This window comes from Drosophila erecta, unplaced genomic scaffold (assembly GCF_003286155.1).
Source record: "Drosophila erecta strain 14021-0224.00,06,07 unplaced genomic scaffold, DereRS2 tig00000055-arrow-pilon, whole genome shotgun sequence".
In the NCBI taxonomy this organism is placed as follows: domain Eukaryota; kingdom Metazoa; phylum Arthropoda; class Insecta; order Diptera; family Drosophilidae; genus Drosophila; species Drosophila erecta.
In genome coordinates, this window is record NW_020825200.1 from 3,575,747 (window position 1) to 3,602,575 (window position 26,829).

The 26,829-nt window shown below is 42.1% G+C and overlaps 3 protein-coding genes across 4 annotated transcripts; 2 read left to right on the forward strand and 1 right to left on the reverse strand.

Moving 5' to 3' along the window:
- Positions 1-4,703: 4,703 nt before the first annotated feature.
- LOC6542696 (polypeptide N-acetylgalactosaminyltransferase 2) lies at positions 4,704-26,829 on the reverse strand. 2 transcript variants are annotated; one of them, XM_026978770.1, is made up of 8 exons: positions 26,466-26,829; positions 21,280-21,491; positions 7,859-8,125; positions 7,579-7,790; positions 7,344-7,510; positions 6,567-7,254; positions 6,180-6,352; positions 4,704-5,971 (listed from the first exon to the last, which is right to left on the reverse strand). In XM_026978770.1, the coding sequence occupies exons 2-8, from the start codon at positions 21,364-21,366 to the stop codon at positions 5,670-5,672; spliced, it is 1,896 nt and encodes a 631-aa protein (XP_026834571.1). In that variant the 5' UTR covers positions 21,367-21,491; positions 26,466-26,829; the 3' UTR covers positions 4,704-5,669. The 2 variants fall into 2 exon arrangements, with proteins under 2 accessions (XP_026834571.1, XP_001968556.1); XM_001968520.3 differs by lacking the exon at positions 26,466-26,829 and adding an exon at positions 22,573-22,797.
- On the forward strand, positions 10,586-11,238 carry LOC6542627. The gene has a single exon (XM_001968521.3). It carries the CDS (start codon positions 10,708-10,710, stop codon positions 11,131-11,133), a length of 426 nt encoding a protein of 141 aa, XP_001968557.1. The 5' UTR covers positions 10,586-10,707; the 3' UTR covers positions 11,134-11,238.
- Positions 16,492-17,325, forward strand: LOC113564076 (putative uncharacterized protein DDB_G0294196). The gene is made up of 2 exons (XM_026978771.1): positions 16,492-16,933; positions 17,063-17,325. Exons 1-2 carry the CDS (start codon positions 16,667-16,669, stop codon positions 17,198-17,200), a joined length of 405 nt encoding a protein of 134 aa, XP_026834572.1. The 5' UTR covers positions 16,492-16,666; the 3' UTR covers positions 17,201-17,325.

Here is a 26,829-nt window from a genome sequence, read left to right on the forward strand (position 1 = left end):
CAAGTAGCTAATTAGTTGAGCAAATTTGCAGTGCTTGATTGTGAGGGCTGTGGGGCAGCTCCTATGTTGCAAGGGTTATGGTTTGTGGCACTCGGATTCATTTCAATCAATACGTTTGTTCGCCATTAAGGCTGGTTCTTTGGTTGCAAGTATGGGCTTTCCTTCGATAAAATACCGGCATACTACTACTTCTAAATGTAACTTTGATATATCCTTTTTGGTAGAAACTCTACAACCTACATAATTGATAGTGCAATAATTTGTTTTTGTTTGCCAGATGCCAACTGTTGCCCCAAATCGGAGATTCTTTTACTATCCTCGTTATTTATGCATATGACAGTCGACAGCGGATGGAGTGGAGTATGGGCAAATAAAATAAAATATTAAATGCCACTATAAATTTGCCCAGCCCCAACTATAAATAGCCGTCGAGCCACTTGAAGCAACACTCGCAAATTATGTATACGCGCCGTTGGCCTTCCTGCGGCGCAGAGTGGGTGGTTGGGTGGTTCTGGGTGGTGCTGCTGTGGCAGCTGTGGCTCGGACCAAGGACAAACATTTTCGGTAGTGGCTTGTTATTCCTGCTCGTGCGTGTGTTAATGCCAACACGTCGCGATGTGTTTGCGTCTTCATGCTTTCCAATTAAGTCGAGGAGATAAAACAAAAGCTAGAACAAAGGTGGAAAGCCGGCCGAAAGTAGACATTCCCCTCGGAGCGCGGGGAGTGCCGTTGACTTGGCGCTCAGTTTTGGTTTTGTTTGTTGTCCTTTGCTATTTGTTGCCTGTCAAAACAACTTTAGTTGGAGCCATCATGCGTGGCAGCGGGGGAATACTCGTACACTGCCTGTTTTTGGACGCATTCCGTGTAGTTAACTTTCCGAGTTGGCGAATAGCAAATGGAAATCGATTGAGTGGCTGACTGTGTTGAGCGGCATTGATACCACATACACACATAATTAAGCAGCTTATGTAAGAGATTGTTAATCACGACTAGAATGAGTGAAGGCCAGCCGAACTTTGGCTATTTCAATGACCATACATTGGAACTATCACAACGTTTTCTTCCCGTTTTTCTTGAAGTAAAATGGGCTAAAACGTTTTGGGCTAAACACCCAAAAACAAATTCATCCCCAACTTAATCAGAGTTGACAAAAAATCCATCGTGATAATACCCCCATTCATATTGTATATGTTCCGCCCGCTCAAGTAACTTAATTATGTGAAAAATAATATGTTCTGTGGGCCTACGCACTCATTTAATGCTCATTAAATATTAATGAATATTGTTGATAGGGGAAATGTTTGTTTTTCATGAGATTTTTTCCGTTGATGAGTCTGCGTCCTTGGGGATTCCATGATGTTTACCAGGGCAAAGTGAAAAGTAAATGATGTACTTAAAAGTTAAGTACTCGTGCAGATCTAAAAGCTGAGTTTTTTTCAATAATATTCTCATCAGCCGAATATAAGTTCAATCAATCATGAAGAGAAAAATAAAACCATCTTATTGTAATTTGACTTCTGGTGGGCCATGCTCAATAGGCAAATAAAAGAACCAAATTAAGCTAAGCGGATTTAGATATCGAATTCACACACACACACACACACACAAACAAAGGCGGAGAAAGTAAAAGAGAAATTTAATTTGCTTCGTCGCCAATTTTGTCCCAACGACTTGTAAAGTTTTTTGTTTTAATTTAAAGCTGATTTATGTGTTCTGTTTCTGTACCCTGTAAATGCCAAATTACAATAGTAGAGCCGAAAAATTAATAAATAAAGTCTAAATTTTTTTTTAATTTTACAAGATCCTAACATAATCGGCTTAAAAAAAAAGAACAAACAACTGCAGTGGTAAAACACATTTCATATTTTGAGCACTATACTTAATAGAGCACTTTGTGGGTCCACACTAACTTTATTCGATTTAGGGAAATTCTCACAATGTCCTGATGTCAGAAAAGCTGACTTTGTAATCCGCTTATGTGCGCAAATTTGGTGCGAACATTGAATAATCACTCACACCGACAACAGCCAACAATAACAAAAAATTTGCATATCTTTCCACGGCGGAAAAGAGAGATTGGGAAAAGGTCTGTTTATTTTGAAGAATAAAACCAAGTAAGTAGGCACTGATTTGTGAAATATTTGAATTACATTAATAATATGCATTTACTTAAAGTTCGCATAACAAGCAAATTTTGTTTAAAAACTAAAAACTGGAAAGAAAAACCTAGTTATTACAGATAGAAACCGACCCAGAACGGAATTTTTGTCGAAAATCCCTATTGATGATTTTTTGTCATAAATGGTCGGTTTTTTGGGCATAACTAAATTTTTAGTCGTCCAAAAGTGGATTGTCATACCTCGTTGAACTCGTAACGAAATTCCACATCGAATGGCATTCAAAATTTAATTTTTACCCATTTTTTGCAAAATTGTATGATGTAACCCCTTATAAAAAAGTCGAAAATTGGAAAAAAATTTTATTTTCAAAAACTTCAAAAAAGTGATTGTATGGGTTTCGAGCGGCACAAAACAGTCAATCATTTAGCTGTGCGACTTTCAATGCCTAAGTTATAGCTAAAAACCCTAAAATAGACCATTTTGCACAGGTCCTGTGAAGTCAGGAGACTTAACCACTCTACTTCCCCTTCTCCAGTCCAAAGTGATGTTAGCCTGCGAACCTGTGCTGCACCATGTCAACTGATTATCAAAGAGGCCAGATAGGAAAGGTACTATATGTGTGCTCGACGGTTATTAACACGCCACGTAAACAGACAATGACGTAATGGGGAGTACGTAACGAAGCAAACACAAATACCGCAGGACATTCAGGACTCTGCGTTATGTGATTGTGTGGAAGTGGCAGATCCTGCCGGGAAACTGGATACCAAGAGGAACTCTCGACACCCAGCAGGCAGGCGAAAAGCGGAACGAACTTTCCACGGCAAAGCAACCGGAGAGGAGTATTAGCAGAATGTGGTAATTAAACTAGTTAGCCAACTAATAGAAGGTGCAGATGGTAAAACGGTTGGGTGCAGAGTTGGGTAACAACTTCGGAGTAATTGAAAAAATAATTGCCCAAGCAGTGAAGTATCCGCTACGTGGGTTATATAGTAATTGCTTTCAAAATTGGATAAATGTTTTAGTAGGTTGCTAATTATATAGGAATTACACTCTTTAGACTAACCATGAAAAAAACAAGATTTTATTAAAAAAAAGAAATTTTTACAAATTGTCCAAGGCTTTAATGTAGGTTTATCGATTTGATTGACTGAAAGTCTCCTCCATACCGTAGAATACGTAGCTGGGAAAAGTTGATGCCCCGTGATAAAACTGCGGAAGCGGAAAAAATGCCGATAGCATCTGCCGGGTGGGAGGGAGGTGGAGGGAAAGAAACCGAAACAGGCTACAAAGGAAGCGGCAGGATGTTTGCCCAGCCCAGGCGGTTCGAGCCAACTCTCATCCGCAATCCGCAAGTTGGCTTTTTGCGTATGCCTGACACACGCTGTCTTAAACAAGGAAGCTGCCTGAATAAGGGAAAACTGTTATTCACCTGTCTGCCCACGCACACAACCTTGCACAACCTCGCAGGACCCGACTCAACATATTCCGGCATATGTGGCTGGGTTTCCAGAGTCTTTTATGTGGCAGGGGACATAAACGATTTCGCTGACTTGGGGGGCTAACCTTGTCGCCATTGCCTGCATTACGTGGACCATCTGAGCTCGGCTGTCGAGCTCAGCTTCCGTTCTGAGGCTGCTCGCAAGGAAATCGGTTTGTCTTCCGGCTGCGACATCCTTTTGCTCCTGCACTTCTGCGACTTCCACCAAGTCAAAAGGTGGTTAACGAGCTGAATGGAGTATCTGCCGGTCGGGGATTGTTATTTGGCGTGCAGAGTTATGAAAACAGCGAGCGAGTAAATTCACAAAGCTTAAGACATGACATGTGCACTAGAGGACTACGAGGCGATAGCCTAGCATTTGAGTGGCTAAATATGAATTAAATTTAGGAAATTGTACAAAATATATTACTAAATTACTGTCTGAAGTACTTCACGCAGCAAATGCATTACTAAATTCATCAAGCTTGAACCTCAAATATTTTTCCAGAGCATCCTGCGACCCCAAACAATTCGGCTTATCGCTCAGGGAATCACTGGAAAAGATGACACTTTACTTTATGTTGTTCCTTATGCAGGGCATGTTTACCTCATCGCAGTGCCAGAAATAGAAGGACACCGTTGAAAAGCGTTTTGCCCTGGTTTCAAATGTTTTGCGATGTTACATTTTAAGCGCGGCCAAATTAGCGCAACGAACTCGCCTGAAAGTATGCGCACATATTTTGTCGTGTTCACGTGTCGTATACGTAATATGCCAAGTTTTCATCTTGCGAGCTGCTTTCGCAGACGTGCCCCGGACAGGCATTTCGGAGTTGAAAGTTAAGTCGTTTAACCTACATGTGAGCCCAAGTACTTAGCCAGATTTGATGTCAGCTGTGTCTCATTTGTAACTTTCCCACAGCATGTAAGCAATTACATTAAGCATACGCCCTGGTGGCCCGCCAAGGAAAACACTCTGCAGTTGCTTTTTAAATGTTTCCATTTATTGTTTCTCTTTTTTGTTGCCTCTCTAGCGGTTTTAAATTAAAAATTCATGTTTAATCATTCGTTTTTGTTTTGCTTACAAACAAATATACAATATTTGGTTTGCGTCTTTTCGTCTTTATTTCAAATTATTCGTGTTTTGCCAGACATTTTAATTAAGGGAATTTATTGGAAAAAATATGCTCACAATTCAATTCGGTTGTCTGTCTGTGATAAGAAAAAAAGCAACAAAATTTTCCTTTTAAAACTTCAAATGATTTATGCATTCGAATAACAACCAATTGATTGTGAAACACAGAAGGCAATCCAATTTTTCCGCTTTTCATGCAGTATTTAAATGTTTAAGCATTTAAACGAAATGTTCACTTTTTTGGCCTCAATAAACATTCAAATAAAATGTCTTCCTCAATATATACACATACATATTTCACATAGTCGTCAATGATTTTTAAATGATTTCACTTAGGTGTATAATTAGAACTAATGATAACATTTCATGTTTTATTTTAAGTACAAGGTTGAGAAGACTCTGAGCTTGGGTATCTAGGTGATTTGAAACGGACCATATGTGGATACTAATTTGTGGCATTTTCGTATAGATCTTAATTGACTTGAATGAATGTGTGCCAGATGTGTGAGAATGCAAATTAGTTACAGTTTAGCTTTAATCAGCTGCCAAAGGTTGTATTATTTCCTTTCATTTTCATATAGTTTTATACATATACAAAAAATTAATCAGTCTAAGTACATTTTTTGTATGCCCATTATGTGTTGGTTTTTCGTTTAGGTAGCGTTTAACATTAACCCCCCGGAGCAGTTGATTTGATTTTAAACTAAAGTTGAACCTATTCCGTATCCATGCAGTTAATATATATATCTATATATAATGTGTGTCTGAGTGCTGCCGTTCAGCAACAAATGAACATGGGTAAATCATTGCAAGTACACAGCACAGTACACATACAATCCGCATCGCGTTAGGTAGGCTTCCTCCCATCAACTTGCACATATATCACGACCGATCTGCATTATCCTCCTCCAGTTTACTCGGAACCCAGTCCACTGCCTCACGCGTACTTCCCGAAGGACCACCTCTGCGTTCCCAGTGCCGAGTTGCAGTGCTGGGCACTCACGCCCTGCTGCGACTGATCCCTGGAGTCCAGGCACACGTTGATCTTGTAGTGCCGCACCAGTCCGCCCTCCCGCATGATCCACCGCTGGTTCTCCGAGTCGTCGCACGCCTTCAGGACCACCTGTGACCCCCGGGCGAAGGTGACCAGGGTCAGGCAGAGGTCGTCGTGCTTGATCTCGCCGCGCTTCGTGAAGGCCCACTCCTGATTGCCGCCGGTGTTGTGGCACGGGAAAATTCCTAAGAGTTTGCGGTGGAGGAATACAAATACATAAACAGCTATTAAAACAGCTTTTATAGGACTCTTGAATTATGCAGTAAAAAATTCTAGACGTTTGCATACTTAGGCAACTTCTTTCGGTGGCATTCATTTGTTTATTTGACTTATTTACTCTCCGTTCGTTTCAACTTTATAAAACTCAAGAAACAAAGGCGCACATGTACTCACCCACAGTGCCGTCGATTAAGTGGCCCATTGTGTCCAAGCACTCGGTGCTATCCTGCCGGAATTGGCCAACCTCCTGTGGGTCGGGTGCCTGCAGGTCGGGATAGACATTCTCCAGATACCATTTGAACGGCTTGCAATGCAATTTCTCCTTCAAAGCCAGACGGTCATCAATGCTGGGTGGCAGCGAAAGGGGCGATACAAGTAGGAAAACAATGTGCAATAAATAACTTGGCTAAAGTATTCGGCTCACTACAAGAATTTATGCGAAACATCAAGTATTCAGATACGAAAAAAACCAAGGTAAGTGAATGAACTCGAAGCACAGCAAGAAGTACAAGCCCAAGGCCAATATGTATCAGGCCATGTGATTTCGCTCAGTGTACTCACTTGCCGAAGGGTATGTTCTTGGCGAGGGGCACGGCATTGTAGTAATGCTGCTTGTAGTCATCCATCCAGACCTCCGCCGCACGTCGAGTGTTCCGGGCGAAGACGTTGCCGCTTCCGCCGGGGAAGGTGTACGGATGCCGTTTGCGGAAAACGTGACCCACCCGGCTGCAGGGTATGATTTCCAGGCTGCCGCCGCACTGCCAGACGCGGAACGAGATCTCCAGGTTCTCGCCGCCCCACACGTCCATTTTCATGTCGTACTTGCCCAGTTTGTTGAAGTACGCCTTGTCGATGACGAACAGCCCGCCGGCGATCATCGGCGTGCGGATGGCCGTGGTGGGATCATTGTGGCGCATCGCCCGCTCCGAGGGACTGAGGTACTCCCACTTGAAGATCAGGTTCCAGTCGAAACCGCCGCGCAAATCGGCCGAGGCGCCGATATACTGGAAGTTGTCCATGCTGATCACATCGATCACGGGACACACGACGCGGGTGGGATCTTCGCGAACGCGCTCCAGCAGTGGCTCCAGCCACATCTCGTTGCACTCCACGTGGCTGTCCAGGAAGGTCAGGACACTACTCACGGCCGCATCCGCGCCCTTGACCCTGGACCTCACCAGACCCTCGCGCTTGTCATTGCGGATCACGCGCACCTTGTCGATCTTCGCCAGCTCCAGGCCATCCTCAGCTGCAAAAGTAGTTTGGATAATATTGTTAAGTATTGTAAACCACCAGAATTCGCTAAGCAAATATTTTTAATTCCACAGAATCACTTACGATGGTCACTGTAGTCGTCTACCAGGACGATTTCGCGTATCAGGTGCTCGGGACTGCGGTTGAGCACACTCACAATGGTTCGCAGCAAAGTGGACCTCGCCTCGTTGTGGAAGGTAATGATGACACTCGTCTCGGGCAGATCTTCGCGGTACTTCTTGGTTCGGCACCTGGCGTTCGAACGTGGAAACTAACTTTAAAACGCTTCTGCTCGAAAATGTTTTGCTGGAAAACCTACATGGGATTTCTGGTGTCGGGTATATCCCGATTGCTGGGCAGAGCATCGCTGGCCTCCTGATTGAAGCGATTCCTGATATAGGGATCTTCGCCATTGCGCAGAGCGCCCGCCCGAATGTAGCCCGCCTCATTGAAGTACTCCACTTCGGTGCCACGACCACTTGGCGCTACTGGCAAGCGACCACCGGGTCCACCCGTTCCTCCACTGAGACCCTGCCAATGTTGCATCATAAATATCAATTCATTGCAATTATCCAGAGCAGCTATATAAAGAACCATACCTGCGATGTCTCCTCCAGAGCCACAATCCCGTTTAACTTGAGGCCGTGGACCGCATTGCGCTCGAAGTCCTTCACCGATCCGATTAGGATGACATTGCCGCCGGGATCGTCGGCCCCGCTGCCAGCTGCTCCACCCGCCGCCGCTCCTCCTCCGCCAGCTGGCGCCCACTGGCGGGCGGTGGAGGCTGCGTTCGCCGAGGAGGTATCGTCCTGGTACTGCTGCATGGCGGTGGCCACCTCACGTAGCCGCAGCGCTCGATTTTCCACCTAAAGGGACACGGAGTCCACGAGGGGAGACAAGTGTTTTAATTTATTTCTTTAATCTGCGCCACATTGGCGACGTTGACGCCCGTGCGGTGCAATAACTCAACTCAACTGGGAGCAATACTCTTACACTCAGAGAAAGGCCAAATACCAAACCGCTTTGCACGGAATTTGAAGAAGATATAAAGCTACGAACCTGAAAGGCTTCACTTCGAAAAAGTGCACCAATTTTCCGGCAGTGCAAATAGGGAATGAAAAGGATTTGGTTCTCGTGCTGGCTTACGGCAAAGTTTCTCTAAAGTTTCAGCCCGAAACACAACAGAACAGAATGGAAAGGAAAGGCATTGCGAGCGCGGCCCGTGTTTGCTTCAAGATTAATAATCTATAAATTGCAAATGCTGCCAGGAACTGGGAAACAAAGGCCCAGGCCACGACCACGACCCAGTTTAAACAATGTCCAAGCTTCCTCGGCGACACACTCGTTCTAGAACAACACGGAAAACCTTTTACACAGCGGCCTGGAATATTTCCTGCCAAAACTTTGAAAGCCCCTAAAATAGCACAGAATGGTTAGTAATTATGAGAGGGCGGCATCTTTAAATTTCTTGTAGATTTATTGGTCGGTCTCTCCCCTAAGTGAATCACAAAAACCAGACCTGACGACTGTCGATAACCAAACAAAACGTGGCAATGTGTCTGGTTCTCTGAAAAATACAGACAAAACAAGGACCACAATGTCACACAGCAGACACCGAAATAGCCTTGAGACCAAGCCTTAAATATAATACCCACTCCTATGGACCTGAATAAAGAGGATGGATGTCTCAGCTTGAGGACATTTAAAGTAAATAATTTATAAGTGCAAACTCGATGAAGCACGAAACATTTATAATGGAAAAGCTGTCGGGTGAAATCTGGCATGTCAAATAAAGCTATGCATAAAAAGCACATTCAAATATCATAAAGGGTAGCTTAGTGCTAAGATCGCCTTCTAAATTTTCATCTAAAAGGCAACATATTTCAGGCTGCGAAAGACCCATAAAAGCGGGCAACAAAGAGCCGGAAAAAGGGGCTCCACTTAAAATTAAAATCACGCATACGCAACGTGCAACGCAAAGTGCCACAGTCAGCTGAAAAAGAAACGAAATCGCTTTCAATACGTCTGCCACACATAAATCAGAGTTAGAGGGCCACCGATAAAGGAGCTTCTGACAAAACTCTTGACAAATAGATTCAACGCAAAAGGGCAATTAATAATCGACCGGGCTATAAGGACCCTCTTCCAGGACCTCCCAAATTGGGTCACTGTTTAGCGGAGTGAAATGATTCATTTGTCAATTCACCAGGGTCAGTTGGCCCGGCAAGTAGTAATATAGGTTGGCTGCGCAGCAGATGTTAGACTCTTTGGATTTAACTGGAATGCCCTTTTCAGACTTAAACGAAAATAAATGGCTACAGCTAGTTGCCTGTAGTTATATGTGTTTACAAAGATGCCGAAAATAACTCCTTCCTGGCCTGCAATGGAACAAATGCGTTCCATTTAATCCAGGGTTCCATTAATAGGGGTTCAATATCACGACCCCCACTGCCACTCCTGAGCACTTTCGCCTTCACATGACAAACACTATCAAGCTGTGTCCCATTTCCTTCCACCCACACATTACGCATACGCAGCGTGAGCATCAGGAGGCTAAGTGAACTTACTGCGTGGCAGGACCTCTCCATTAAAGTCAAGCCAGTTGAAATTGCTGCCTTTGTAGTTGCAGTGCCAGCGCTAATTAGCCAGAAATCCGACTCAATTCACAGAGTTATTTTTATCACAAGATGGTGCAGAATAAAAATGCAAACTTTCCTCTCCATTTTCAGATTTATTCGTCCTTTGGGTAGAACAGATCCCACTGCAGCCATATCTATTTGTGGAAATTCTCGGGGGAGTAATGACTGGAAAATTATGCCACTGACGTCAAGGGAAAGACGAAACTTTTTGCCCACTCAAAAGGTCAAAGCCAAGACTCGAAATCATCTACTTGGCGCTCATCAAATTCTAGTTTGCTTCGACTTGTTATTAACATTTGGCAAAAAACTATCATCAACTTTGGCGTCATGCTAAACCAGAGCAACAAGTTGCTATAAATGGTTGCCTTTTGGTCATCACTGGGTTTACTGCTCGAGTTCAATGTTTCCAGCCAAATTCAGATGACAGAGCAAAGAAAAACGAATTGTTTTGAATTGAGTTCATAGCCATTTGATGGCATTGATTGTTGTTTTTTGCTGGGGGTCACAGAGAAAATATGGAAATTGTGGTACGATTTTATGGCGTTCCGATGAAGCTTGGCCATTTTGATGATTTGTGCGCAGAGCAAAGATAATAATCTGCGAAAAGCTAACTCCATTAAAATGCAATAAATAATTGAAAGGATACCAATGGGGCATTCATATTTTTGTAGATTTATTGGAACATCATTTGTATAGCTCAGCAGGCGCTGAATAGGAAATCCGCTTGATTTCAGCAGGATCTCTCACTGTACAACAATTCATAAGACAATACAAAATACTTTCAAAATTCGTAAGATTACCATTTTCAAATGGCCAACAATCTGAGCTCTAAGCAAGTCCAGGAGTTGCAGCACAATTCCTCGGAACTAACCTTCAAGTCGAACTTTTCCGCCGGTTCCGTTATCGATGATATCTTATCCAAGTCGCTGCCAACTCGCATCTCATTCCGAACTCTGGCCAGAATTATAATGGCTCTGATCGGAAGCCTCAAGAAGGCAACATCATTTCATAGGGTGAAGGACATAACCTACTGGCGTAACCTAGCCGAGTCCCGTGAGGAGACCAACAAGCGCTATGGGAGGATCATCGAGATGCAGCACAAGCGCATCCACACCCTGGAGAGCAGGCTTCAGATCCTGGTCACTTTGGCTCGCGAGACCCAGAAAATGCTGGCCGAGATTGGGGCCGAGAAGCGGGCCAGCGAGGAACTTGGCCATGGCGAGCACGTCGATTAGATAGATCATTTTGTATCATTTCTACTTTCAAATTGTCCTTAGTCTTTCAGTTAATGCAAGTTGGTATGTGAAGTTAAATAAATAAGAACTGAAAATCAAGCGCATCTACTAGTTTCGTTTAGTAATTAGCTTGCTAAGGTGAGTGACAATTTTCCTACTTTCCTCCATTGCGGTCTGTCCACAAATTGAATTTGCTTTTATAATCTCGCCCATATTCACTCAAGCCGAACCATTATTTGGTTTTATTCTGCTGTCTGCTGTCTGTTTGTTTGGGCGATAGTGGAGCGGAGATTTCTTTAATCTCGGTTGGGGCTTCGTGTTTTCCCACTTCTCCATGGTCTGAGTGTGTGCAGTCTTCCAGGTGAACGATTTTCACATCGAAAGAGCTCCTAACTGCATAATTTAGTAATTGGAACGTATCAAATTTAGTTTTCACCCATATAGCATAAAGCAAGCAAGAAAATGCGAAGAAGCAGCGATTGGACAACACTTTATCATTTATTGCAATCTGTTTTGGGTTTTCCGTTTCTTTTTCGGGCGCCACTCCCAATAAAAAAAAACACCCAAAAACAACAGAATTCAATTAAAAGTCTCTACACGCCGTTCGAAACCAAAAATATTGACAAATGCCCCTTCTGTCGGCAGGCTGAAAAGCAAACCAACAATGTGACCATTGAACTCGAACCCTGATGGAAATTGTTTATGCCACATGTCAGGGGCCCAGAAATCTTGTTTTTCAGTTCTTGGCCGGACGATTTGACCCACTCTCAACAGAAGTGTCTCGAATTTCATGGGAATAAACGAAAAACTGTATCTATAGAGTTGCCTTAGTTTGTAGTTTTTAGTAGAATACCAATTGCCCATTCAATAAGCAAATACAGTGATATAGTTATTAAAAATAATTCCCAGAAATTCAGCTTTCAACGGTTTCACTGCTAAGCGTTTTCCCTTTTTATTTTCGCAAATTCCGTACCAAGTTCACTGAAGTGTTTAATGATTGAGTATAAAATGCGAGTTGGTTAATTTTCCAACGCATCATAAACAAAGAAGATTTCCATCTACTGTGACATTAATGACATTTTGTGGCCCGGCATTAAACCAGGGTTTAATGTCAACTTGAAAGTGGTAGACAAAGCCGAAACTGATGAAGAGCCGATTGCCGGGAAGAGGGGAAAATCGAGAAAAGTGCTCAATCCGCCTGGCAAACAAAAGCATAATTAACTATTTTGTTTGGCAAACAGCAGCGACGGATTGACCCAACAAGCTAATGGGAAAGCTCACATGGGTGGGTGCCCCTCGATTTTCCTCCCCCGATTTTCGAGTCTCTGATTTTCCGTGTGATGTGGTGGCAACTGCAGTTGCGTTATGCAACATGCAACTCTTCTGTGGCATGGAAATTGTGTGCCATGCCAACCAAATTGCGGCCGCATCAGCGCAGCAGCAACAATTGCAAATTGTTTTGGTAGCAAAATTTGTGTGGCATCTTCGTTGTCTCCGCTTCTTTTTGTCTTTTTGTCTTTGGTTTTTAGTTTTTCGTTTGGCTTCCTCTTGACAGCAGCTGCAGTTGCAGTTTGGGCCAACAAGTTTCCTTTCGCCTTGCAAAACTCAATTAAATATATATAGTTATTCGTTTTTTGCTCTGCTCTGATCTTCCTTTCCATTTCAGCTAAGGTCAGGCCGTAAATCGGCAATCAACCAGCTTATATGGTTATTTTTATTGGCACTACTCGCATCTTATGGAATATTGTGTGGTTTTTGAATGTGACGATTGGATTGCTGATGGAAAAATTTATTTTAGCTAATATTGTTTTACCGCCTACAATAAATATTTCTTCCCATGGCTTTTGACATTTGTTTCTAGACTTCCAAATATTCTTAAGCTCATTTTATGGTTGCATGTCAAACTGAAGACGAAGTCATTATCATACCAACATTAGTAATCCCTGAATAGGCTACAATTTGAGTCACACTTGCAGCACTTTACAATTAAAATTAATGCTAAGCCAAGAGTGTTTCAGCCTCTGGAGCCTCTGGAGCACCAGGAGCATCAGTTGCAGCTAGTGGTCCATGCAGATGAAGCGGCAATAAATTGCAACTTGCAGCCGAGCGGTTGCAGCTGTTTCATGTTTGGGGTTTTGGGGCTGTGTGTTTGCGGATGTTTTGCGTCCAAATTGCCACTGTGAGTGACTTTGCCTAACTGCCTAAGTGCCCCACTGCCTAACATGAAACCGACAAGACAAGGGGCTACTGTTCCTTGGTTGCGACACGAGATCTCTCCATAAAATATATTGAAGTGTTTTGCATAAATTTCGGAATCTTATGGGCGTCGAGTCTGGGTGCCAGACACTGGGATATTGCATTTCGCCACGCCCACGGGCCTAACCTTTGACTTTCCGGACGAGCGGAGAAAACCAATTAAGGCCAGCTTGGAAATTAGCCCGAGAAATTCACGCCTTACATCCATTAACGCGCTTTACAATCAACTGGTGGCCGCCAATGTGGGTCATCTATTAAAGCGGTCTTGAACCGAAGTCATCTAGACAACCATCACAAATTGTGGATATTGCTCTGTTTCCTTTGCTTTTCCTATTATGTCAGTTGCTATCTGTTCATGTTTGAGTGTTTGAGTGAATGGGTGACTCATGGGCATGTGAACTCTTGGATGATTAAGCACAAATTGGAGTCCAGCAGCTGGTGACGCCCTCGAAAAAAAGGCGGATAAAGATAGCGATATTCGGACAGGCACAGTGGCTCTAAAAGAAACTTTTTCTAATATCAATAATAGCACTTAAAACAGACAAATAGTAACCCTATGAAAGTAAGCTTACAAAAGTGTGACAAATCCCCCATGCAATCACTTCCAGAAGAGTTTGCGATTATTTAGTTGTACTTTCGAAGCCATTTCAGCGCAGTGTGCGATTGGGGAGGTCGGCACATGTCATCAGTCAGGCTACAGTGAGTCTGCTTGGGATACACAATCGCATGCAAAGAGATACATTGGAGGCAGTGGAACAATCAGTTGATGGATGCACTGTTTGCAGAGGGTCGCCGGGGAGGACAAATTGCCAGAAGCTGGCGACCATCGGAGCAGACAGAAAAAAACAAAAGAGAAAGAAAAAATAGATGGAAAATAGAAACGACAATTGTGGAGTCATATTAATTTATATCTATCTGCTGGCTGCAGTATATGTATCTCTGTTTTTGCTGGCGACTAGATTATCCGCTTTGGATGGAACTAATGCAGATGACCTCAAAACCAGCAGTCGTGGTCACTGCGGTCCTTATTTATTTGCCTTCGAAATTGGTGTTTATGCATTTCAGTGAGCAATGTTTTAATTAGTTTATTAGCAGCGTCGATGCGGCTAAATATTTAACCGCATTTCAATAAATGAGCCAATCACGATAATATAGCGGATTAAACATTTAAGTCGTCGCATTGCAGGTCTGTTTGGCATTGATTTATTCGCAGTCCAATGCCATTATAATTCATTAGTTTTCAAAGTGGTGTCACTGAAATTAATTCGAAGCCCTAAAAATCCTGTTAAACCAAGCGTTGCTTAAATGTTCACATGCATTTACAAATCTGTTTTAGTATAATTTCAATTTTACATGGCGGCAAACTAAAGCCAATCACTGCCAATGTTCAGTGTTTGCCCTTTCCGCCCGATTCAAACAAGTCAAACATCCAAACTGTTGGCCATAAAAAAGGAGAAGCGAGCCGCAAAAAGCCAACAACAGCTGAGCGAAAAAACGGAGGTGAATGCCACTACTTGAGTGGCTGGAAATGGCCGAAAATCGGGTAGTGAAAAAAATTAAGAAAACCTCACCAGGCAATTTAGGTATTCAGTTAGCTGCGAGGAGATAAAATACAAAACGAACGGAATACGAACCGTTTTGCCCGACAATTGGAGACAGTATTACATGCATTTGAATTGTCTTCGGTCTGCGGACTTTCTCGACTTGTTCAATTGTCTGCATTTGCCGTTGTAGCCGCTAAAGCCATTGAAACCGGTACTTTCACTTGGCCGGGATCGAAAGCCGCATTCAAATGATCATCTTTAAATTGACATTTAAATTTCGGTGTATTTCGATCATGAGTCACGAAAGAAGGTCTCGTCGGAATCAAATGTCAAAGTGCTGCTGATTAGGTTTTAAATGAGCGACGAGAAAGCCAATAAAATGTGCTGCAGCATAAATTAATTCTTATTCTGGTAATTAAAAACGTGGTCTCCTCCCCCAACAGTTTTTAACGAAAAAAAACCTAGTAAGGCCTAGCAATTTTATTAATTACGCAATATTGCAGCATTGTAGTTGATATAAAAAGCTGGCAAATATTTGTGTAATTTAATGAATTTTTATTTGTTATTTAAATGGAGCATCTGAAGGTCGAAACATATAAATGGGTGGCTGGCTGACCCACATTAAGGCTGCATCCCAACATGGTCCAGTTTCAGCTCAGCTGCGGCATCTGCTCATTATTAAATAGTAATTATTTAATACCCAAAAAGAGCCATGCAATTATGGCCGTGTTTTTGTTTGGCCCTGCTTGTTTGTGTAATCGCCGGCAAGTGGCACTTAAGCAAAGTGTTGTTACTTTTTGCCTTTGTTTTCCTTTCGGTGGCTTGTGGGCGCCACCGGACTCCCTCATCATGTGAGTTGTTAACTGGTTGCTACTTCGCCTCCTACATGGCATAATGAACTTGAACTTTATGACGCAAAGCACGTTAAGTTGACGTACCAAAGTGCCGAGTGTTGGGCAAACATATCTCTGGTCTTCAGAGGCCTTATGCCTATTTTTGTAACATTATTTTCGAGACGAGCCTCGCTAAGTGATGTTGGGTCACTGGAGATACCTGACGCTTGCGTGTCAGTTGGTCAAGTGGCCAGAGGTGAAACATTTCGGCTTTAAACATTCTGCCTGCTGGCTTGGGATCAGCCAAGCCACGACTTTGTGGCCCATGACTCCTAGTGCTTAAGACACCAAGTTTGATGGTTGAATTTGTCACAGCTTTACTGATAGTGCAAAGTTCATGGCAGCGCTACTCCGTCGATATCACTTCCCTGGCCGCATTTATCATTGTTGTGCCATTTGTGGGTCTCTGCTGCTGGCCGCATAGGAAGCAGTCCAAACAAGTTGCAAAATAACAATAAAAATCAGCAAATCGAAACTGAAAGTGGTCGGCAGGCAACTACCAAAAATATGGGCGATAGCGATGCCCGCGTGACCGGTTTGTATACGAGCAAAATCTTCAGATACCACAAATGATATCACGAAGAGCAGCTAGAAAAAATGTTGTTTTAATTCGCTGTTTGTAAAAACAAACTTCAAGCATACAAGTATATTGTGTACTACACATGTCAAAAGCAGTCGTGCTTACCAAAAATATATATCATTCGAAATAACATGAAACTCAATATCTTTTTTGCTGTGTAAATCGACACCAGCAATTCAGCGAACGAGGTGGATGCGGCCGAAAGCGAAACCAGACGACCTTGTCTCGATGCGTTGGGTTGCGGTTAGGTTACGCAATGGATGAGGGCAAGAAAAAGGCAGGCGAAGCGGCCGCAGCAGCCGCAGCAGCCAAAGAAGCTGCGGCATCAGCTGCTCAGGCGGCCAAGGGAAAAGCGGCAGGAGCCAAGGAAGCGGCAGGAGCGGCGGCCACTGCGGCCAAGGATAAGGCAGGAGCAGCAGCGGCATCCGCCAAAGAGAAAGCCGCGGGAGCAGCAGTGGCTGTCCAGCAGAGTGCATCCAATGCTGCCATTGCGGCCAGGAAAAAAGCATCCAGTGCAGCCGAATACAGCAAGGAAAGGGCGGCAACTGCAGCAGCTGCAACAAGGGAAAATGCAGCGTGGGCTGCAACGGCAGCCAAGGAAAAATCCGCAGCAGCAGCAGTGGCTGTCAGGGCTAAAGCAGCAGCAACAGCAGCAGCGCAAGACGCAGCAGCAGCAGCTAAGGATAAAGTTGCCACTGCAGCAGCAACTGCCAAGTCGAAAGTCACAAGGCCAAGCAGGGAGTAAAGCTAGCTATTCAGGGAATGCCAAATTCACGATGTGTTGCATGATGTAAAAACTGCGAAGCATTGGCAAATGCGTTGCAGATTTGAGCCGCGTCAGCAGCAACAGAAGCTGCAACATAATTAAATACCATTCGGCTCAAATGGCTGGACATCAGCAGCAGCAGCAGCAGCAGCGGCATCCCCCGCAGCAGCACAAAAACAGCAGCAGATGGTCCGATGGAAGACCAGGGGCCGCAGGCAAATGAAGGTACAGATAACCGGTTGGGCCCATTCAAAAATTAAATACCCATAGCCGGTTGAGCCAGAAGATTGTCATCGGCGCCTCTGTGACCTCAACCTGGTCCAACCCCTTCCCGCTCCACACCCCGCCACTCCACTCCACCACAAATTACTGAAGAAAATCAAAAGTCGAGCCTGTCTGCAGATTAGCATCGTTAATTATTCATAGTAAATCAAAGCGTTCTCCAAATGCCAGAGACACAAGTAAACTTTGTAAACCCGAGTTGTTCTTTTGGCCGGCCAGGTTGTCATTGACAGCCGAAGCTCAAAAAGTCCAAGACGAGTTTTTTGATAAGCTGCTAATTAATCTTGTGGCCAAGAGAGCTGTCTTTAAATGAGGAGGGTTAAATCAATTGGCATAGGCTTTTGATTGATCTGGTGTATTAGGAAGTAAATGCTTATGGTATTCAATGTACTGATGAATAAACATATCCAATTTTATTGTAAACACTTAAGTGGAACAGCCAGTTTTCAGAGAACTAAATCGAAACTGGTCGCATCAAATTTGTCAACATTCTTTGAACGATCTGATTTCGTCAGTTGCTGCACTCTAATTATTTTCCACCACAAAAACCAGTTGGGTTTCTAAGCTCGATCATCGGCGTCTATTGAACTTAATTGAAATTAATTTCGAGTGTTTTTCAAGTGCAAATTACTTTTTTGTTGGACCTCTGGCATTCTTTTCAGTCAGTTTTTGTCCCCATCTGCGAACAAAGTGATGTGGATTGTCAACCAGAGCGTAACTTGCTCGGTCACGCAAATTTTAAGTTCGCTTTTTCCCCAGCAGATTCAGTGATTTGTGTATGGAATGGAGTTTTTATAGACCACTCCATGATATGCGGGGCTATAAATCGAATTCATGAGCCGTTAAGGTCTTCGAAAGTATTTTGGTGTGAACTTGAAATATTTATAACACATTTCGACTCTTTTGCCCTTTTTTACCAGCAAGGCCATAAAAGTAAAATTGGCAGTAGATTTTCGGAGTGCTGCAGGTCGGGAAGTGGCAAAGATAAGTTCTGGATATAGTTTCTGGCTGAATTTGCATTTATGATGCTTCATTTGCATGTGACCAAGATGCTGAAATATCTTTCAAATTCAATAATATGCAAGTTGCAGGTAGCTATACTAAAAGAGACTCGGAGGTAAAGTCTCTTAATCAATGATTTTTAATACCCGGTAAATGTGTCTAGCAACATTTACCACTTTCTTTGCTGTTCTGTATTTAAATTTGCTGAAAACATGGGCTAACCGCTTCGCGACCTCAGACGAAAGTGGAAAACTTTGGCAACAAAAGAGAAAGTTTGATTTTGAACTCTATTTTGAGAAGCTGCGGGAATTCCAATTGGTTACCCAGAGTAATTAACGCACAAAATGAAAGAAGACTAACAAAAAAGGCAAAAACTAATCAATCGGTTACGTAACCAACTCCCGCCGTCAACAATTAAACTAAATTAAATGTGTGATTGACTTGGGGCAAGTGGTTTTGTGATTTATTTTCCTTTCCAAATCGTTTCGAGCTCTCCTTCACAGGCGGCCGTGAGATGGCAGAAAACTCGGACATGGTTTTATGAATGAAATGTCATTGAATGGCCAAACTGGAGAAGAAAGATGTAATCCGCCGATCGAATGGCTCTCAAAAGAGCTGAATATTTGATTTGGTTTAAGTTTAACAGCTAACACTTCAGTTCCCTACAAAGGAGCTCCAATACAATACAAAAAGTGCCGGAAAAGTAATTATTAATAATTCCTACCAACTAGCAACAGATAATGCTTAGATTTTGCAAACAAATCAAATCTTATCAGCAATGCGTGCAGCCTAATAAGCTTGTTCGAAAATAACTAAATAATTAAACGAGATTCGGGCAGTGGACAGCTTATCAAGAGTGGGAAGTACTACTGCTGAAAATAAATGATTGAAAAACCGATGACCAAGAGTGCAGTGAGTGGACTGCAGCTGCATTTCCTGCATTTCATGTGCAGCGCAAAAAAGGAAAATAAATCAAGTTTACATGAAAAATTATTTCGATGCAGTGGTAAAAGGAAGATGATTGCTTTGGGGGCTCGGGGACTCCAGCGGGGAAGGACGAGGACCCCAAGTGGCTGGAACTCCGCTTTTGACCACGTCGATGGTCGGATGGTCAAATGGTCATGGTGGCCATGGTGGCCATGATGGCCATGATGACGACGACGAGGCGAGAGTCTGTGAAATTGTATTTGCAGCATAATCGGCTTCATTTGTGCAGATTTACGTTTCAATTTTTAAATACTCTGCATCTCGGCAGCATTTTCCATAATTATCGCCTCACTCAATTGAAAGGCCATTGTAAAGATCAAAAGTGTAATTAAGAGCGCTTAATTGAATTGATTTTTCCACTTATTACATTTGTTGTACTTAAAATGGCCCAACAATGATGCTTATAATTAATTTCATATTTCAAATATTAATCGTTCTTTTATAGAAAAGCGTATCCATCTGTCGATTAAGCAACTATTTTCACATATTTCCACTCCTCCATCAGTCTTGAAAGCTTTTAAAATATTTTAAAACTTGTTTGTCATTTTAAATTTTGTTTCCCATTTTTGGCAGGATGAAAAAATTGCGTATTGCGTATTACACAAAGGCTATGAATGCCAGAACATCTCTGAAAGTGGTCAATAAATTTAAAGGATTTTTTGTTGAACGCATTTTAGTCGTAAAAAAGGGATGATGCATGCAACGCTTTTTGCAACCCACTCCTACACTGTGTTTTTATTTATTTTACTGAGAATGTAATTTTACCCCGCTCAATGCGCTAACAAAATAGAGTAAAAAATATATTTGAAATTGCTGAAATAAATTGACATTTCGGCTCGTGTGGGGTGAATTTCCTTCGTGTCGTGCTGAAATATATTTATTTTTTCTGCAGAAAAACAATCGAAATTTGCCGTTGCTCTCGCTTGTTCGGATAAATAAGTAAACACAAGAAACCAAATTCAATTCTAGTACACGTGTGCGACAGACAAACACAATTTACAACAAGCCAACGAAGAAAGTATAAATTCCAGGTATAAGTGCAAATCCCAAATTGAAGAAAGATAAAATTGTTCTTTTAATGCAATATTTTATTGCCAACGCTGAGCAAAACCCGCATTTATAGTTGGAGTTACCCGACCCACTTGATGTGTCCTGCATGCAGAGGGGCCAACACGTAAAGATAATTTTAATTGGTGTGCTTTATGACACAAAATTTGCCTTCCGATAAGAAGCACAGCCCCAGAAAAGGCTCAATGTAACCCCAAACTGTAGCTATAGCTCTAATAAATAAACACAAACTGGCAGTCAAAAAAAACTTAATTAAAACTTGTAGAGTAAGCGACAAAAATACAGGTGGCCAAGAGATACATGGGGCTAATTACGAGGTGGGTGAGCGGGTGAGCGGGTGTGCAGGTGGCAAGAGAAAACAATGGGCTGTCAAGTTGGTGGCAGGCAGGCTATATGCGGCAGCAATCGAATAATTACTATGCAGGGGGCATACGCAACGGTCCTCTGCGATGCCATCATCAAAAAAGATGGTAATGATGATTCAGACGGAAGAGGAAGGGTGGATCCGCTTCAAAGTTGCCACGAATTTCGTGATCAGCAAAGTACAGTATATATAGGTATATCTACTTGTATGTAAATGAAGTGGCAGATAACAAGACAAGGAAAAAGGAAAAGGAAAGTGAGCAGGAATGCGTGCGAAAGACCCATCATCTTATGATGATAAGATATTGGACACCACAATGTATTGGGAATAAGTAACCAAAGATATCTTTGGCTACATAACTGCCCCAGTTGAGCTTGTTTAAAGCGTCCTATTGTTAAACTTACCTTTTCTGTGCTGGACTGGAAGTAGTAGACCATCACGAACATCCAGATGATGCTCACGAATACAATCAATTTGATGTTGCGACGCATTGTGGATAGCTGATGTTTATGTATTTAACTGCTAATTGGGTTGAGGACGTATCACGTTCACTTCGATATTTATTTATTTACTTTTTTGGTTTGGTTGTTTTGGCAAATGAATTATGCGGTTTTCACTGCAGGCAGAACAAATGCATTGGAATGAGTGTAAACAAGCTACTAGTATATGTATTTATAAACTTAATTTTCGTATCTGTTTCAATTGTGTTTTCATTATATATATTTTTTTGTTTTTATTTGCTTCGCACTATTTTCCATCTTCACTCGATTTATTTGGCTTAATTGCGTTTGCGTTTTAATTGTTCAACTCTGTCCAGCTTAATTCAATTGAATTTAATTAGGCTCGTCCATGAATGCAAAACGATTATCTGCAGCTTTTAATGGTTTTGGCATTTAATTCTCTCCTTTTCACAAATAAATTGCCCACGGCCAATTTCTCGCAAATGTCGTGTGTTTATTTAAAGTTATTGAGTGATTTTCAGCGCCCGCCGGATGTTATTATTATAAAAGAAGCAATTACTTATAATGCACGGTATTGATTAAGTTCAAAATTAAACAATACATGCTCTACTCAAGTACCAGTAACTAAAAATGAGTTATAAAACATTTGCTAGTGTTGCGCATGAAATATTTAACTTCTAACTAATATGTAATCAAAATTTACCAGTACACTCAACCCTGAAATGCTCAATGTTGAAAACAAATATATGTTTGCACAATTTATCTAATCCAGGCGGTTTTATCAGAATCTGATAAGAATTCCCTGGTTGGGGGCAGCCAGTCAAGTGAATTCAATTTCCAAAATTTAAACGATTCTCAGGCCGCCAAAAGTTAAATCACACACACACTCATGTAATGGATGCTAATTAAACACTCCTAAATCGGAAAACGGTAGCGTACTGTTGTGGTTTATTTCTGGTCAGCTGGTGGGAAAAGCGAAAGTGAGGCGCAGCTGTTGGCCAAGTTGCTTTGAGCGCTTTTCAATTGGTCTTAAAGCGACGCATTACGCATACGCAGCGTGTTGCCGTCCATGAGATAAGATAGGAGTTCACTTCTCTCTTTAAACTTTTGTAATGTTTCGGCGTGTAAATCACAAGAATAGGCCACAATTGACCACTGGCATTTCACAAAGTTAATCGTTATTGTTTTATCGTTCTGCCATTCGCCATTCACTTGTTCTCATTAAATTGCATTTACCGTTTTGTCGATTATAACGACTGTTGCCAACACGATTCTAGTTGGATTTCGAGCGCTGCCCGTGGCAGCCGCGTTGTGCCACCAAAAAGCGTCGACAATCGGTTCCCTCGGGTTTTTTTTTATGGGCCAGGCCAAGACGGAAATCGGATATCCCGAAGACGAGACACGCGGCTAACGGCGTCGCATCGACAAATGGCCAAAAAGCGCAGCGTGCGCCTATATTTTATTCTGCCGATTCCAATTGGGCTTGGGTGTTAGCCGTCGTATAAGAGTCGCGTTCGAACTTCGAACGCAACATGTTGGACGCTCGTCTTCGAGTTCGAACCGAACCACTTCGGCATTGCACCGAACTCGAAGATAACAAGTTTTAACAGAACTTTTTCTAGTTCTGTTATTTGTCCAATTGGAATAGCAGTTGGAATCGAACTTATTTATTAGCAATTTAATATATTTTTAGATTTTGCTAATGTTTCACCCGATTAAAAGACTGGTTTTGTTCGGTTAGTACCGCAGTGTGGTAGAAAAAATTAAACATTTTAATTTTCTTCAGTTGGTCGATTAGGCAAAATACAAATATGAACTTAGATTCCCTAAGAAATCGTTCAGACATTAAGGCATTCAAATTTCTAATTGGATAAGTTTTTTAATGGCTCCAATACTTTTTAATTCATATTTGCATTTAAATCAGAGCTTTGCGCTTTGATCATTGGCATTGTAAATTTTTGCATATTTATCTATAAGTTACAATGATTAATATTTCAAAAGTTTCAATTGGGTTTTGGCTCTCGGTTTGTTCCAGCATAAATAAAATATGTTGCAAACTGTAATTTATGGCTGTGGCTGGCTAACTTTTTGCCTTATTTACATTAAGCGAAGTTTAATTTTAGATCTGTTTTGCGCTTTTAATGCAATCCTCTCGGTTTCGGTTTTTAAATGCATCTAATGAAATATTCATTTAAATTGCAAGAACAAATTAAATTATGCAGATTTCCAACAATGGCCAGTTAAAGGGATTGTCCTTTATTTTTTCAGCCCTCCCACATGCAGTTGCCGTAAAAAAGATGTTCTTTATTTATAAACAGCGTATGTGGGCCAGTCCGAAAAGGGATGTCGGATAGTGGGACGGCTGGACAAGTGGGTTACTCCACTTCCGACCACCTCGCCCCCCCATTTAAATTGGCTTAAAAACTCAACGAGCAGGCAACAAAGTCATGAATATGCACACATCCATCGGGAAAGGAAGCGAAGGGTAGGGAAAACAAGGGAAGCGGAGGGATGGGAAACAAGACAGCCAACTGAAGAATTCTCGAATAATTACACAAATACAAGTGCACACACAGGCATGGCGAATGTTCGTTTGGCTGTGTGCGTGCGGGTTTTCCATTAGGCGTAATTAGAGCATTTAGCATCGGGGAAAAAGTTAAGAAAAGCCAACAGCAGAAACTGACAGATTGCGTTGCATATGTATGCGGTGCCGTGCTGAACGCCCAGATACCGTTAGTCGGAGTTGCATGCCACACCGCGCACACACACACACTCACACACGCATCATTGGTCTTCTACCACTCAGACAATTAACTTAAAGTTGGCAAAAGTTGCAGATGGCAGCTGTGGTGGGCGCACTTTCTTTGCGATCTAGCTCATTGCGTCTGGTTGAATTTGAAACAAGGTACATTTATTACGTTTAGATGCTAAGTAATGTAACTAGTGATCTTCAAGAACTCATAATGTAATTTTTTGAAATTACTACTAGGCTGTGCTAATTAACATAACCCTTAAATCGACAGGAGTGAGTTTCGACGCTCAGTCCTTTAAGTCCTTTACCAATGCAGTTCATGTATCTTTCAATCTAATTCAGGAACCGGTTCCGAGATGTGGCACTTAACACTTTGTGTTTTTCCAGCCACATCCTTGCCTCAAATCGACTTTCAGTTCGAGTGCGATAATTAAAAGTTGGCCAAATGTGGCATGAGTTGCAGCTTCCTTAAGGCGGCCCTCCCCCTCCTTCCACCCCCTCACCCCTCACGGCTACTTGTGAAGCTACTGACGCTGGTCCTGCCTCTTCTTCTTGTTCGTTTTTATGGCTGCCAGGCTTGCCACATCCATTTGATTGCACACCATTTGCCACTGGCGGGGGCATGTGTGTGTGCGTTCGTGGGTGTCTCACCTGGATCTCAACTGCATTGCACATTTAACTGTCAGCTCGTTTCCTATATTGGCTACGTGTGTGCTACACTTGCATAATAGTGGTATTTAAATAGTCGTATCAGTGGATGAAATGTATGGAAAATTCCGAAACAGACCATTTCTCCAGCTTACAATACAGTTTTTTCTATTTAGTTTTCATTGATGAAACTTACTCGGTACACCTATTTAGTTTCCGAAGCATTTTCTCTCAGTGCACTTGCGAACTGTTCAAGTTTGCCTTTCCTTTCTCCTCTCAGAAATCAAAGTGTAAATGTATTTTGTCAAATGATGGCGCAAAAGTTTCCTGTTCTAGCTTTTAGCTGCCTCGTCCTTATCGCACCCCTTTCACCATCCTGCGGAAATGTTGAAAATATTGCAAGGAGGCGTGATGCTGCCGCAAATTAATGCATAATTGCATTAGTCACTTCATTTGTGGCAAGTGCTGCAGGAAGTCTTGCTTGCAACCGCCGAAATTCGTTGCAATTTATATCAAGTGTATGTGGTGTGGGTGGCAAAATGGGAAAATGGGGAAAATGGCTGGGAAAGGTGGAAATCTGGGGGTCATGTGTGCGTGTGCTTTATGTCCTGATGACAGCCGTTGCTGATAACCGACATTAAGTAATATGTTGTTATGTGGGCCGGGGATGTATTGCAATCTGAAAAGGACTTGAGTAGGTGGTAACTAACAGATAGGGTTGCCTCGAATGCTATAAAAGGCAGAGTAATGCCAGTGGTCTCCACTTGAGCTGAGATTTTCACAAATTTCTAGGGATTATTGTAAGCTGATTAGTTTTGCATTTCGTGCAAGCAAAGATTGCTAAAGTGCTCGGAGATTTTCAAGGACTGCGCTCTTAATAATGAATTAGATCCTCTTTAGTAATAGAATGTAGTGTTATTAAGACATTTCATCTAATTAGTTTTCATTATTTTGGGATTAAATGAAGCTTAGATATTCGAGTGCATTACGATTTGTGTTCAAGACTACAATAAATACTGATTAAATTTGGGCAGTAGCTAACAAATATGTTTTACTACATTTAGCAAACGAATTTGCTGCAACCTGAGAATATCTGAATATCTAAGTGGTCGATTTCATATTAAGAAATTTAAATATTTTTCTTTGGGGGTGCACTACTTTCCTCTTAGCGTTAAAAGCGAAATATTGATACTATTTTGACAGTATCTAACAAATACATTTAACTGCATTTAGTAACACAATCTAAGAATATTTTTTGCATTAGTTTGTTGTCAATTTCCCAATAAGAACTTTTAACATTTTGCTTTGGGGGTGCTCTCTCTTCCTCTTTGGGTTTATTGCACTGCGATGCCGGCCTTGGTTCTCTCTCTCTCCCACAACTGCAGCCCTTCTCTCAATTTTCTCTGAGCTTCCACGATTTCGAGGCAAGGGTGGCGCTCTCGCGCGAATAACGGCGGCCAAACCTCTCGCTTTTCCACAACAAACTGCCATCAGCTGCTGTATCCGCCATAGAAATACATATCTACACTGCGCTACATACATATGGGGCAGCACTATTGTTTTTGCTATCGGCACGCGCCTCTTTGGAGTTTGTTTGTCTGCCTTCGATTTTTAACAAACAAACTGCGAAGTGCGAAATGCAGAGTGGTAAACGCAAATGCAAGCACACAAACACAGGGAAATGCAAATGTCTGCACATTGATTAGTTGCAAGCATAAACTCAACTTACACTCAAAATGCCAAATGAACACGATATTTTATCACTTTTTTCATGAGTAATGGACCATGATTTTTGCCTATTGCTTGCGCTTTCACACACTTTTCGGTTGTATTAAATGCACTTTGGTGTTGTGGTGTTTTGCTAGACTATTTGTACAAGGCGTGTGTACAAAAATATACGTTTCATTATTTGTAATTTGTTAACATTGAGTTATTAAGTTATTTAATTAATCATCTGCTTAGTGGCTACTACGCGGCGTCTTTCGTTTCCCGTTTCGTTCGACAGACTGAACGTTTTTTATCCGCTGTCTGTTGTGTGTCTGTTTCGGGTTGTTATCCTCCCCTCTTTCTCCGCTTCTCTGTTTCTCTGTTTT